The 15,395-nt window shown below is 41.5% G+C and overlaps 1 protein-coding gene across 2 annotated transcripts; it reads right to left on the bottom strand.

Annotated features, from left to right (window-relative positions):
- Positions 1-1,039: 1,039 nt before the first annotated feature.
- On the bottom strand, positions 1,040-15,132 carry UBXN7 (UBX domain protein 7). Of its 2 annotated transcripts, none has more exons than XM_069975638.1 (11): positions 14,782-15,132; positions 11,259-11,406; positions 10,743-10,807; positions 9,504-9,569; positions 8,715-8,827; positions 6,688-6,834; positions 4,017-4,107; positions 3,795-3,922; positions 3,042-3,471; positions 2,222-2,301; positions 1,040-2,103 (listed from the first exon to the last, which is right to left on the bottom strand). In XM_069975638.1, exons 1-11 carry the CDS (start codon positions 14,837-14,839, stop codon positions 1,942-1,944), a joined length of 1,488 nt encoding a protein of 495 aa, XP_069831739.1. In that variant the 5' UTR covers positions 14,840-15,132; the 3' UTR covers positions 1,040-1,941. The 2 variants fall into 2 exon arrangements, with proteins under 2 accessions (XP_069831739.1, XP_069831741.1); XM_069975640.1 differs by having other exon boundaries at positions 14,988-15,132.
- Positions 15,133-15,395: the final 263 nt, after the last annotated feature.

Raw genomic sequence — 15,395 nt, 5'->3', positions numbered from 1 at the left:
AGGTTATCAGTGGGGGTCAGACCGCTGAGAAGCTGATCACTGAATGAATGGAGTTCTGGCTGCATGTGAGGTTCACTCTTTTTATTATGGGGACATTTCTCCTCAATTCTAGTGAAGTGCAGGGGACTCACAATCACTTAGGGCCCAATTACATGGGTCGATTTGGAGGAGCAAGTAAGCGTCGACCGATCAGATCAGTGCTTGCTCGCTCCTCCTTCCCTGCACTATTACATGCGCCAACAGTGAGCGGGTAAGAGCGAGGGGGATCTCATAGGAGATAACGGCGGTCCTGCTTCCGCTCCTATTGCACGGAGCGAAGGCCAGCAGTCGTTATTGAAGTTGAAAGACGAGGATCACCCGACATCGAGCTTGTCGGCTAATCATTGCCTTTTACAGGAGCTATTACACCAAGCAATTATCGGGGCACATATGGCCGATACATGATTTATGTAATAGGGCCTTTAGTTATTTCCTATCCTATTACTTTGGTCACGCAAGGGCCAGTCTTTTCTAAGTGTGCAACTTGCTCTCACACAACTTTATTACAGTAGCAACTTTCAATGAGGGCTGTGGCAGCATAAGGTCCAACCTGTGACCAAACATCCATCATCAAGCATGGACTGAGTGACAGTCATATTGCGACACCATTCACTAACCTAAAGGTGCAATGTTGCATGACCAAAGTTGACATGCAGATTTGGTTCAGTCTGAAGATGGTTTTTCCAAGCACAAGTTATTTACTTTTAAATATAAGCGCTCTTTTTAGCCCCCCCCCCCCCATACGCAGGCTCCAGTACAGCCTGAATCCATAACATTTTAGCGCATAGAAGTCAATGGGTTGAATTTAAAAACTTTTTATACTGTTCACACATCCATATTAGTTCCCCTTTATTACATCCATACTTAGGCAAAATAAAGAGGAGGGGGAAAAAACCCCACACCAAAAGAATTGTTAATTCTTTAACAAAAAATTAAAATAAGTGGATGAAATAAATGTGCAAAGGAAAAGAAAAATTAAACTTGGAACCAAACATGCAACTGTATAGAATTTTTTTTTTAATCTATCATTTTTCAGAGAGCAATAATGAAACGTTATGCATGCACACTTCAGTGGCACCAGACTAAAATTTTGATCCTGAACTGAAAAGCTGAACTCCCATTTATATAAATGGGAGACATGAGACAAAATAATTGAATTATTTTTATTTATTTATCATCGTATAGCCCTCACTCACCAGCAGAATATTTTATTTTGGTCTTCCAGGAGGTTCTCAACCGTGACATTTAAATCGTATACATATTTTCGCCAGATGACCCATAAAATGAGAATAGCGAGTGCCCTCGAATAGAGGAATTCTACTGAAAAATATGTTTTTCCATATAGGTTGATTTGTGATATATGCTGCCCATTCCCCCTCCAAGAATAATACACATGGCTGCCTCCAGTATTCAGTAACATGTTTAGAGACAAATGTAAGATTCCCAAATGGTCGAAGTTTTAGAATTTAAACATGTAAAATTTGTAATAAATGAGATCAAAATGAAAAACTTTGCAGTTTTTGCAAATAATAATAAAAAAAGTAATAAATAAGTCACTACCCTTAAAGTTCCGAATTAACATATAAACTATGGAAAGTCAAAAAAGACTTACAAAGTTGGCTGTGACCATTCCAATAGCTGGGAGTACCTGGCATCCAGAGGAAGAGGCCTGCCTATTCCAGTACAGTTAAGGAAAAGTGAAAACTGCCTATATGGTTCCTCTCAGCACTGAAGTCTCCCGGATAAGGCCTCCCCAAAACAACTATAGGTCACGGATACTTGCCATTTCCAAGCAATACACATTAAGGATGAGACAAAACTAAACAGGAGAACCAAAAAAAATCTTATTAGGAGTGAAAAAGTAACAGAGGACGAACAGTAAGGAAGGTAATAGGAGGTTGGTCAATTTCTTTCTTGCACAAACACAGTCTCTTGAGGACACAGTCCGGCTTCTTGTAATGTGATATCATAGTCCAAGTGTGATAACTTCCGTCGTGGAAAGTTGGTTAGGAGCTCGAACCTCTCATTTGGATATCCTTTTTGCTGCACATGCTTAACCAGAGCCTGGAAGACAAAAGAAAGGGAGACATTAAAAATGATTCAAAACTACTTTAAAAGGATTATGGGTTATTGTTTTTACAGCAAAGGTTGTTGAACAGGATGTCCAATCTAAAATACATACCATTAACTTGGCCTTCTCTGGTAATGAGATTTGTTCCCTTTTCCCATCTGGGTACCTCAGCATGAGCTTTGCTTTGGGGCCTGGAGAGAGAAAAATTAAGAAAATATTGACTACACACTTTCAGTTTTAGTCTTTAGAGCCAAGGCATGTTGTTGGGTTAGGATTGCACCTAAGCATGTTTCAGTATCGTAGTCATGGGACAGCAGCCTTAGTAGAAGAAACACTCATCTGTGTTATAACACCTATGCATAGGAATACACAGTCTATATACTTTATTAAATCATTATCATTGCATTTAGAGTCTGTGCATCCCAATATACATGTGAAACAAAAGACGGGCGTGTAGGCTTAGTGCCCACCACTGTAAAATATATAGAAAAGCAAGGGCATAACAAGCACATTCTTTTGGCACGTGTTGTCTATAGACACATTGGACATATGCAGGACCATTTCCACTGCCACAAGCAGACCAATCCTATGTCTTAATAACAAGAGCTGAATGGGCATCCCAAAATGGTAGAAGAATGCTAGAAAGACACCGACCAAATCTTTCAATCCACCAATTACAGATAACCATTACTGCTATTTTATATGATGGTCTGTATGGATAAATATAGAGCGCACACAAATCACCTTACCAATGATGCAAGCTACACACTGCACTATATACGTACAATCTCCATACAATCTCCTTTTTAAGGGCATTGGTTAGGAAATTATGTATTTCTGAAAAAAAACCTTAAGTAGATTTTTTTTTTTAAACAAGTTGCCAGTGTTCAGATAATACATGCAGGTATGCAACCTACAGCATAGTACTGACCATTACTAGTGTCAGGACATTCTTCTGAGGATTCATCATTCCCTAAACGAAAATCGAATTCTTGATCCGAAGATTCTATGACAGGTATTTCAGGTATCAATGGCTCGTTCGAGGAGTCTTCCTCTGCTTCTTCTACAACTGGCTCTGCTCGACTTAAATCATCTTTCCTGGGACTGATGGTTTTAGACGGTGCCTTTCTAGATTTATTGTTGGAGGTCTCCTCTGGCGGCCTCTCCTCCTCCTGCTCCTCCTCATGATCCGATCCACAGACAGAGATAAACTCTTCACTGCCGGAATAGAGCTCAGTGTCCGATTCCTCCTCAAAACGAGTCGTTTGTTTACCGGCTGAAGAGTCAAAATGGGTCTCTTGCAAGGAGGCGCGTATTGCCGCTTCTAACTGACTGTCCTCACTTGCATCGATGAGGCTCTCCTGGAGGACAGTAAGACCACTAATCCAAATTAGAGGAGTAAGATTAAACAAACAAGGGCCACAGTGCTCAAAAACACAATATATATTAAAAAAGTTTTTAGAAGGTAGTCAGCTGACTGTACATGTATCGCTGCACTAAGGCTATGCTCACACTGTGTTTGGGGTGAGTTCACTGTAGAGAAAAGGGCAATCTGCAGCATTACATCAAATAAAAGGCTAAACGTGTCATGCATTGTCCACTGTTCTGGCTAACAAACAGGGGTCCCCTAGAAAGTGTACAAAAATATGTCAAGAAAAAAAAAAGTGTAGACCTTTATACTTACAGAACGCAATCGTTTCTTGGGTGGACTGCTGGAAAGTCCGTCAAGCTGACCATGCTCTGATAAAAATCCTGTCACTTGCTCTAAGAAGGAGTTAACATCTAACTTGTGCCATTCAACCATCTTCTGGCCTTTAGAGAAACAAACAAAGAAGCGGCTTAAATCACTGAGATCTTAAAGGAAGGAAAAAAAATAATAAATAAGCTTATAGCCAGTGGCCATCACCTGTACGAGGGTCCAATATGGAAACATAGGGAAAATCCGATAACTTGTAAAACTGAATGTATCTCTGGCCTTCTTCACTGTCATGATATACCTGTGAGAACACGACATTGAAACAATGGTTTGTTGGTACTAGGACAGATGCATTGGATTGTGTGAAAGGTCCTTTACTAGTTTTCTACACAGTAAACAAAGGTCCTGGTCAATTGTTAAAAATAAAAACAAACACATACACTAGAAACAGATATCTGCAACCACATTTTCACCTTGTCTTCCATAAGCTACCCTATAAATCTATGCAATGCCACATAGAGCTTAGCAGAAATCTTTGAACACGCATATATAAGCGGGTGTCATGGGGGAGGGAATGGCGGGTCTAGTCACAATCGTCATGCCAGACTTGCTCAATTGAGAGCCTGAGAGAATGCTGATGGGGCGAAGTATGGACTCTTATTGTTTTATTGCAAAAGGAAGCAGTAAAGGGGAATTTACTGTATTTTACAGATGCTATGGATAGGGAAGCCCTGTAGTGGAGTGTTTCCCAGCCAGGCATGATGTATGAATATCATGCGGGGAAACTGTCTAAATCTTTGTGGCACTGTAGTGACAGGGTCTGCCATTACAGTGCCGTGGACAATCAAACCGTTTTTCGCGTGCCTGTAGCGTAAAACGTCAGACATTTTGATCCAAGGGGATCTAAATGCTCTGACCCTTACTGATCTAAAAAACAAACAGGCAACAATGTACATTTCTGATCATTCCCACTACTGAGGGGTGCAAGTGTTGTACAGATTGACAGAAAGACCCCAGAGCAGAGCAGGGATGATCAGATACAAGCAAATAGCAATCTCTAACTACCTCCCATTCGTTTTAGGAATAAGTAGGGTGTCAGCACTCTGCCCCCACTACTCAAAACGTCTGACATATTAATGTTTTTTTGTTTGTTTTTCCTCTTTAAAAATACAGGTACCCATTAATGTTATAGCTGATGGGTATGTAAGGCACAGGCAGCAAGTGTAATAGCATCTAAAGTACAATATGATGCACTATATAGCGCTGTCCACTCTATGTTTGGGGCTGCGTATCAGTGTAGAGCTACTACCTGCATGTAGCTTGCAATGGTAACAATATAAAACAAGGTATCTGATCGCGCTCCTCTTGATTGCTAAGTCCTCAGGGCGTTGGCTTGAAGTAGTGCCTATTTAGTTCTCAGGCTGTGTGCACACTATGGTTAAACCCTCTCACTACAATGGAGTGTGGAAGATAAATATATATAGAGACACAAATAGTATATATTGAATGATAGATATTTAGTTTGGTATAGATAGTAGCGTTCCCCTAATCACAGGAGTATATTCTCCAAGGTAAGTTTATATACTTATGAAATGGAGCTAAGATAAACACACTCACCCTCTCACTGTGATTGCATAGCAGAGTCCTGATGTGCTCCGGTAGTACAGCAGTTTTTGTCTGTTGTTCCCATATACAAAATGATACTTGGTTTGCTGTTCCAATTCTCTGTGATGGCTAGCAGTCCTTGATCCTCAGTTCTTTGCGTCCAGAAGAGCACGTCCCAGCCGGTGACTGCTCTGTTATCCGGTACTTTTGTAGAACAGGTAAGTCTCTCAGAAATTCAGTGTGACGTCACAGTGAACTTCTGAGACTTTGAATTTCTGAGAGACTTACCTGTTCTACAAAAGTACCGGATAACAGAGCCGTCACCGGCTGGGACGTGCTTTTCCGGACGCAAAGAACTGAGGATCAAGGACTGCTAGCCATCACAGAGGATTAGAACAGCAAACCAAGTATCATTTTGTATATGGGAACAACAGACAAAAACTGCTGTACTACCGGAGCACATCAGGACCCTGCTATGCAATCACAGTGAGAGGGTGAGTGTGTTTATCTTAGCTCCATTTCATAAGTATATAAACTTACCTTGGAGAATATACTGCTGTGATTAGGGGAACGCTACTATCTATACCAAACTAAATATCTATCATTCAATATATACTATTTGTGTCTCTATATATATTTATCTTCCACACTCCATTGTAGTGAGAGGGTTTAACCATAGTGTGCACACAGCCTGAGAATTAAATAGGCACTACTTCAAGCCAACGCCCTGAGGACTTCGCAATCAAGAAGAGCGCGATCAGATACCTTGTTTTAGGCTGGGTTCACACTATGTATATTTGAGGCTGTATTTGTGAGGCTGTATAGCAACCAAAACCAGGAGTGGATTGAAAACACAGAAAGGCTATGTTCACATAATGTTGTAATTGAGTGGATGGCCGTCATTTAATGGCAAATTTTTGCTGTTATTTTAAAACAACGGCTGTTATATTGAAATAATGGCAGTTATTTACCGTTATATGACAGCCATCCACTCAATTTCAACATTGTGTGAACAGAGCCTTTCTGTGTTTTCAATCCACTCCTGGTTTTGGTTGCTATGAGGACCTGACTTGAGGACCAAATACTGCCTGAAGTATACAGTGTGTGAACCCAGCCCTAAAGTGTAATAGCATACTGTATTAATCTAAAAAAAAAAAAATATGTAAGGGTCCATTGACACGAACAGAATCTGCAGCAAATCTAGTTACATTGATGTCTGCAGCAGACATGTGAATGGACCCTAAAGCTTTATTACAACCTAGTGGAAGTAGCTTACCTGCCAAAATATAAAGTGTTCCCGTATTAGAGTCTTTACAGAATCATTACTCCAAATGTCCCGGTTTAGGCACTGACAAGCAAAATCCTGCACATTCTGGATATTGATCATCAGCCATTTGTTCTTTAGCTGCCCACATTCCTTCGCCTACAAAAAGGAAAAGAAATATTCACAACTGAACCTAAAACAAAGAGAATGTATGAAGCACTAAGTATGCAACCTAAATGTTTATATACATGTACATTTTGATGGTTAAAATACTAAAAATACTTCATATATACAACACATGATTTCATCAGTTACCATCAATGTTTTATAACAATACATTCGTATAGATATGTTTAATATAATGACATTTCATATAGCAGAGCTAGAGGCTGGAGCTTCAGTACATTTAAATCCTGGTTCACACATTTATACCGGTGTCTGTTGCCGCAGACCGGCAGCTATGGACAGCACTATGGATGTGTATCCCTAGCCATCTGCAATTGCACAGACCCGTTCTTAGGTAAATAGCGATCCTGCCGGCAACTGCAGTCTGTACTAGGGCCTGCCAGCATTTTTTGCCACACGGATCACGACCCCATAACACCTACAGGCGTGTGAATAAGGCCCTAGAAATGAAGGGTCCTTAAACTGTCCAAAAATACAGACATGTAAACGTACCCTAAAGCCTATGTCTCCTTTCAGATTAGTTTAGAGTAGTGTTAAATAATAGTCAGTTTTGGGCAAGATTTATTCTCTGATGTTTTGATGATTTTGACTGGCAGCTATATCGGTTAAATGGAGAATAAGAGATGAGGAACCCAACTCACACTTTACGTTTACAGGATGCTGTCACTGAAGTTAAAGGGTCCTCTCTGGATTTCTTCTCTTACTACATTACTTCTCCTTTTAGGGTGTTCTGAAATCAGAAAAATAACATGGGTAATAGCAGCACTGCCTATGCTATTATCATGTTTTTATTCTATTTCAGCAACCCTTAAAAGTTTTCCTACAGACTGGCAACTCTGCTTTTCCTGGTTTATAAAAAAATAAATAAATCACCTTCTCAACATACTGACCTAATTCAGACACAAAAGTCAATCAACACTGAAGATCTATTAAAAGGCCTACGCACTGGTGCATCTCCCTTATGAGTGGCATGTTTAATTTCCCCCCATTTTATGCAGTGTATTCTATGCATCTCACTATAGACCACACGTGTCAAACTCTGGCCCTCCAGCTGTTACTAAACTACAATTCCCATCATGCCTGGACAGCCAAAGCTTTGACTGCCCAGGCATGAGTAGTTTTGCAACAGGTGGAGGGCCTGAATTTGACATCCCTGCTTATAGACTAAACAACCTCTGATTGCAAAAAAAAAAAATAGTGTATGTTAGAAACCAACCTTACATGGAACAGATTTCATACCATTTTTTACAAACTTTTGTTTTTAAAGGGGTTATCCAGAGTTACAAAAAAATGTATTAGAATTTTATTTTCAATAATTCTGTTCAGTCTCAAATAATTTTTTTTCTCAACTTAAAGGGGTTATCCAGCGCTACAAAAATATGGTCACTTTCTTCCAGAGACAGCACAACTCTTTACTCCACTTTGGGTGGGGTTTTGTTACTCCGTTCCATTAAAGTGAATGGAGCTAAATTGCAAATCACACCCAAACTGGAGACATGAGTGGTGCTGTCTCTGGAAGAAAATGGCCATATTTTTGTCGTGCTGGATAACCCCTTTAAGTTAAGAAAAAATTATTTGAGACTGAATAGAATTATTGAAAGTAGAATTCTAATATACAGAGGATCATGGTGCTTACCTCTGACCAGTGGAATAATGGGGATGATCCCCCCCTTTCCTAACCACCTAGGACACCCCTCTCTGAATGTAGGCATCCATAAATAATATTCACCTATGCACATACCTATAATCAAAGAGTAACATCCAACTGAAGAGACTAGTTTACAGTAAACCAGACTGTGCGGACAAGTACCCATTTGTTGTAATGTGCATACACATGGGCAAATAACACTTACTGTCTCAAAGCTGCCTTTATGCATGAGGTCAATAGGTGGTCGAAACAGATCAGCCAAGGTAGTTAATTTTTTATCAACCGCTCCTCCATTCCGCAATTCCTGCTCCTGGCGGACTACAGTGATTAAAGAGAAGGAAAAGTAGGAAGATTAGATCAGTGAGAATGAAAACAAATCATTTCTGATAAAAACTCTGGTAGGAGTACCACCATAATAACAAAGTTATAGTTATCCAGTACTGTCACCTACTGGTCTTCTGGAACTCCTGATCCTGTGATGTCACAACCCAGCTCAGAAATGCCCATTCAGCCAGTGACTGGGACGGGACACCTCTGCAGTCACTGACTAGCTGATCGGGCAGTTCCTACTAGGTTGTAACAACACAGTACCTGGAGAAAACTGGAGACTGGAGGATGAGAGGTGACGCTTATAACTTTATTAAGTTCCCCTCATTTTCCCTGAGTTCTCCTTTAATTCCTCATATACATAACATAGCATTTAATTTTCAAACAATTCTTGTGTCTTCACAGTGTCATTACACTACTATTTGGCTGGCCTATAAAATACCAGTTGTCTACAAAAGAATATAGTCAGTGGAAGATTTTCTCCCTACAAAAGTGTTAGCATTTGTACATAAGGGGTCTGTCAGCAGATGTGCCCATATGTAATGAGAGGCAGCGAGTAATCGCCCCACTAAGGGAGTAATTGAGATAACATGTATACACTATGGAATTGCTGCTTACTGCAAGCCCAAACACACACCATTCATCCTAACATCACATGAACACTTACTGGTCTCAGTCTGAAAATCTCGGAATCCGTCAAATACTGATCGAGCCGGTCTACGTCTTTTGGGAGCTAAAACAGATACATAAACAAATGTATTTACTGCACTGTTCAATAGAACTATCAAAAGGAAAAATCTATACTACTCTATTTATATCAATGTACACGAGGTCCCCCCTCCCCCCGCTACTAGGTTGAAAGGAAGATATTTTATCCCTAAGGAAAAATGTGTACTTTCTCCTGCTGTTTCTGTTTTTGGCAAAAGAGGATATGTAAATCCTCTGAGACCTCAGAAACATATGATAATAAACCCTAAGGAATACTATTTCCAGATATGCTGTGCCTGAGAGAGGGCAAAAAAGGAAACACGTTTTTTTTTTATAGTACAGAAAAAAAATGCATTGTATGTCTATACAGTGGAATATGATGTAAGTTCTACTCAATGTATACCTTTGTAGAACATTGCAAAACTCAGTTAAGAGTTGCTATAGACATAGATTTCTATGCTGTGTTAAAAGGGGTTGTGTGGGATAAATGGATAATTGGGCATCCTGCCAGGGCTGTGGGAAATATGACGGTAATGTATACTTACCTGTCCCGCTCCTCTGCAGCTGCCAGACCATAGACCACCTGTTCTCTGACGCTCTAAGTGTTTTGAAACATCTGGTGATCCTGTACTGTGTATGCTAAGCAGCCATTTCCAGAGGGAGCAGCGCATTACCATATGTTTTCAAATACTGAGAATGTCAGTACGGCTGGCCTGTGATACAGCAGCTACCAGGAGCAGGACAAGTGTACATTACCATCAAGTTCCCCGCAGCCCCCGCAGGATGCCTAATTATCAATTTATCCCGGACAAGTGCTTTAATTGCAGATTGAACCCGCAGATTAGGTGGATGGCAGGTACAGACTGTATATAGTGTTTATGGTGGGAAAGCATACAGCAGATACAGCAAACATATCCACTTATGCCAAAAGTGTGTCTTTTTAGCCATGGATTGACCAGTACACAGTGTATTGAATAGCATTCATTATTTTGTGAATATAGTGGGCTAGGACCCTCTATTCTACAATATGCTTAAACAATGGCAAATCCAGGAATCGCCAACCTATGAGAGACTCTAAGTTGAAGTGAACAGAGCTGATGATCAGAATCTTATCTGCACACACACACACTGTATAAACATATCAGTGACATCCCCAAGGGACACCTGCCAGGTAACAGTAAGCACGCAGGCCTCTTACCTCCAAACATTTCTGGCTCCACAAGGATTTCCTGCTTCTGTGGTATAGGGGCTCGAACATCATCTCTGAAACAAAAACATATATTCATCAGCACCAACCTCATCTTACTGTTCATAGTGCATCAGTGTCAGAATAAGAATTTAAGGCCTAGAACCGACACTTAAGAGTTCCTAACACATCAAGGTCTATTAGTACCACAAAATAAATGAGCAATGTGGATACACAACTGTGAGTCACGTATAACTCTGCTGCAATGGCTGAAAGAAAAACACTGGCCCAGATTTACTAATATTTCATGGGCCTTCACACAGATTCTGCACTAAGCTTGGTGCGGGACCCTGCTATGTATAGCTTTTCAGCGGAGCAGGGGATCAGGAGCTGTAGGGCTAAGACAGCCGTGCAGTTCCTACTGCTAGGGGCCTGTGTCCCTAGTTACTGGAAGTAAATATGTAAATAAAAAAATATACATTTATGAATAAAGTTAAATTACAAAGTAATAGTTACTAAATTACTTACTCTGCAGCAGGACGAGCTGTTGAAGCCCCGGCAGAGCTTGTGCTGGGCTCCTCTGCGATCCCGCCACCGTCCAGGAACATTGTGACAGCCATCTCTAAGTTCTGACTGCATGCTTCTAACATGTGCTTGCCAACGCTTTCACTGGCGCCTAAAAAAAAAAAAAGTTACAAAGTTGAAAATTCGAACATGTCCACCTCATGGATATGTTCAGTGGTTTACTCTAAGCTAAAAAAAAAATAAAAAAAAATAAAAAAAAATTTATATATATATATATATATATATATATATATATATATATATATATACACACACACATATATATATATTTTTTAAACATGGTGCTGGGGTCGCTCTCGAATATAATTTGGGTCACATGATTGCAAGTCAGTAAGCCAGCGGACACACTTCCCTTTTGTCCACAATAAGGCTGCCAACTGTTCTCTCTGACCAGTCACTGGTTCTTAAAAACTAGACGCAATTCAGTCTCTGGTGACACATTATAGGTGGCATTTTATATGGGATCCAATTACCTCTTTTTATCCCTTACAAGGCTTTGTTTTATTATTTTGTAAACTCATTACAATGCGAGCTGCCAAGCAGTCACACTCAAAATTACCCTTATTTTTAAAGCGCTGTGTACTTGGGAGGGGGAGAAAAATTCTAATCAACAAGCAGCAAAAAGTTACATATTTGTAGTTTAATTATGTTTAAAAAAAACTTAAATCTTCTAGTACTTATAAGCTGCTGGATGTCCTGCAGGAAGTGATGTATTCTTTCTGCTGCCACCTCTGTATGTATCAGGAACTGTCCAGAAAACATCGCCTGACACGGACAAAGGTGGCAGCAGAGAGTACTGTGTCAGACTGGAGAGAACACACCACTTCCTGCAGGACATACAGCAGCTGATAGGTACTGGAAGTTAATTAAAAGTAATTTACAAATCTGTATAACTTTACGCAATGGTTGATTTAAAAACATGTTTTTTCTCTGGAATATCAGTAAGTTTATGGGAGCTAAAACAAAACAAAAAAAAAAAAAAAAAAGTTTTTTTTGTAAGAACCATGCTGATTCGCAAGCTGTTTTGGAGGCAGGGTTCTTTTTTTTTTTTTTTTTTTTAACACATCTTTAGAGGTTTTTAGGGGATTTTATCCTTTGCACACATCACTCAATGATAATACACACGGTGGTCCAAAAGTAGGTGGACAGTATGTGTAATAGGGTTATGAAGGGGAAGATTTATCAAACATGGTGTAAAGTGAAACTGGCTCAGTTGCCCCTAGCAACCAATCAGATTCCACCTTTCATTCCTCACAGACTCTTTGGAAAATGAAAGGAATCTGATTGGTTGCTAGGGGCAACTGAGCCAGTTTCACTTTACACCAGTTTGATAAATCTTCCCCTTCATTACCCTATTACACACATATATATATATATATATAAACACACACACACACACACACACACACACATTTTTCAATGGAAGCACTGAGGGTCAATCTTTGTGAGATGAAAATGGAACCCATTACTAGATTGATAAATCTGGGCCTGAGCTTGTAATACTTCGTTGTTTTTTTTTTTCATTACAACTAAAAAAAAAAAAAAAAAAAAAAAAAAAAAGAAAAAGAAAATATGAATGTACCATCAGGTCCTCCTTTTGAACCGAAGCCTGGTTCCCGTGCACAGGGCCGGTCTATTACCGAGCACCAGTTGGGGCTGAAGCACTGGACTCAGGCTGCTGCTGCCGCCCCCAGTAATAGGAGAGAACCCACGCACCTCTATAACACAGCTCCACTCCGTGTCATAGAGGTGCTGGGGTTTCCTCCCACTGCAGGTGAGCCGGTCCGCCTCCAGTGCTTCAGCCCGGGCCGCTGCTTGGTAATAGACCGGCCCTGTGCATGGGAACCAGGCTTCGGTTCAAAAGGAGGCCCTGATGGTATATTCGCTTTAAAAGAAAAGTCCGGCAAACATTTCTTTATTAAAGTATGGCCCCCCAAATTTATACAAATCACCAATATACACTTATCACGGGAAATGTTTATACAGTGCTTTTTTCCCTGCACTTACTACTGCATCAAGGCTTCACTTCCTGGATAACATGGTGATGTCACTTCCTGGATAACATGGTGATGTCACTTCCTGGATAACATGGTGAGGTCACTTCCTGGATAACATGGTGAAGTCACTTCCTGGATAACATGGTGAAGTCACTTCCTGGATAACATGGTGAAGTCACTTCCTGGATAACATGGTGAAGTCACTTCCTGGATAACATGGTGATGTCACTTCCTGGATAACATGGTGATGTCACTTCCTGGATAACATGGTGATGTCACGACCCGACTCCCAGAGCTGTGCGGGCTGTGGCTGCTGGAGAGGATGATGGCAGAGGGATGCCCAGTGTCCCTCCAGTGCCCTGTGTCCCTCAGTGTCCCCCTGCCATCATCCTCTCCAGCAGCCACAGCCCGCACAGCTCTGGGAGTCGGGTCGTGACATCACCTTTGTATCCAGAAAGTGACATCACCATGTTAGGGCGGGATCACACTACAGAATTCTCACGGACAATGTCCGCGGAATTCCGTAAGCTGTCCGCCCGCACATCTGGGCGCCTTTCCGCCGCCCCATAGACACCATTCTATGGGCCTGCGTATTCCGCTATACGCTGAAAGAAGTGTTATGTCACTTCTTTTAGCGGATCGCGGAATACGCAGGCCCATAGAATGGTGTCTATGGAGCCAGCGGAAAAGCGCATGCCTGTGCGGGCGGACAGCTGACGGAATTCCGCGGACATTGTCCGCGAGAATTCCGTAGTGTGAACCCGCCCTTATCCAGGAAGTGAAGCCTTGATGCAGTAGTAGACTCTTAGGAAAATGAAAGGTGGAATCTGATTGGTTGCTAGGGGCAACTGAGCCAGTTTCACTTTACACCAAGTTTGATAAATCTCCCCCTTTATAAGCATTTCCCGTAATAAGTGTATACTGGTGATTTGCATAACTTTTGGGAGGCAATACGATACTTTAATAACATTTTTCTCCGGACTTCTCCTTTAAATCTATATGGCTTTAGCACAAAACCTGCAGTGGCCTTTCAGTAGTCAAAAAAACTGCTGTGTGTGAATCCAGCCTCAAACTCGCAGCCCTCCAGCTGTTACCACCTGCCCTGCAGTGACCAACCATGTGGTCTGCAGGTCCATGGAAATACCGCATGTGACTCTAGTCTGAGCTCTACACAGTACCGCAACACCAGTGTGAACAGCCTCCTATAGAGAATATCTGTAAGCCAAATGACTTGTCCCATGATATAGAAAGGCTGCAGGGCTGGGAGGGGTCACAGTCACGTGGCATCACAGGACCTTCCTCCTTACACCCTATTCACACCGGCGGTTTTATGCTGCGTTACCGCCAGACACTCCCCATAACGTTATCCGGCTGAGTCAGTCATTGTAGAGGAGTGCCCTCCTGGCGCCTGCAGCGCCCCCTGCCGCCACCACAGCCACCCAATAACCCCGTGCCCGCCGCCGCCTCACCCGTGATAGATATGAACTCCCTCAACAACCGGGCTGCGACCCCGCCATCCGCCTCCATCTTCTCCGCGCCAAACAACAACAACCGCCGACGTCACCGCCTGAGCCGTCACCACCTAGTTCGCTCATCTCCGCGCAGGGGCGAACACTAGAGGTAGATATACCCCCTCCATTGCACGATAGCTTCTTATAGACATATATTTCAGCACCGAAAAGCTGGAGACGTCGAGAACATCCACTAAACGAGACTTCTGCTGTGACGGAATGAAGTCATCGACCCGGGAATGCTGTATGGCGCGCGGAACGTTGAGCGTTGTTATCTGTCTTTGCCGGCGGCCATGTTGTCGGAGACCATAAGGATTCGTTGTCTGTACAGTACGTTTTCCCTCTGCAATTACAAAGACGATGTTGATGGACTGCGCATGTGTAGTTAGTTAAAACTTTATTGTTCGTAATTGACTGTCAAGGAGTTTGGTGAACAATAACTTCGAGATGTCCATTTTTCTGACTAAAATCTATTTATATGTGCAGTATTGGTCAATAAAGAGTCATTTTCTGCATAGATCTGTATGGTTCATAACTTTGTGTATGGAAGTGTGAAAATCATCAACTGTGGT

Source organism: Dendropsophus ebraccatus, chromosome 6, assembly GCF_027789765.1.
Source record: "Dendropsophus ebraccatus isolate aDenEbr1 chromosome 6, aDenEbr1.pat, whole genome shotgun sequence".
Lineage (NCBI taxonomy): Eukaryota > Metazoa > Chordata > Amphibia > Anura > Hylidae > Dendropsophus > Dendropsophus ebraccatus.
Note: the sequence above shows the minus strand (reverse complement) of the source record. Positions and strands in the feature narration are given on the sequence as shown.

Excerpts from the sequence above, each read along its gene's own strand:
- UBXN7 (XM_069975638.1), bottom strand. The coding sequence starts at position 14,839 with ATGGAGGCGGATGGCGGGGTCGCAGCCCGGTTGTTGAGGGAGTTCATA. Across the intron at positions 3,923-4,016 it reads CATATTGGACCCTCGTACAG|GCCAGAAGATGGTTGAATGG; the intron begins GTGATGGCCACT and ends GTTTCTCTAAAG. Across the intron at positions 2,104-2,221 it reads CAGAGAAGGCCAAGTTAATG|GCTCTGGTTAAGCATGTGCA; the intron begins GTATGTATTTTA and ends TTTGTCTTCCAG.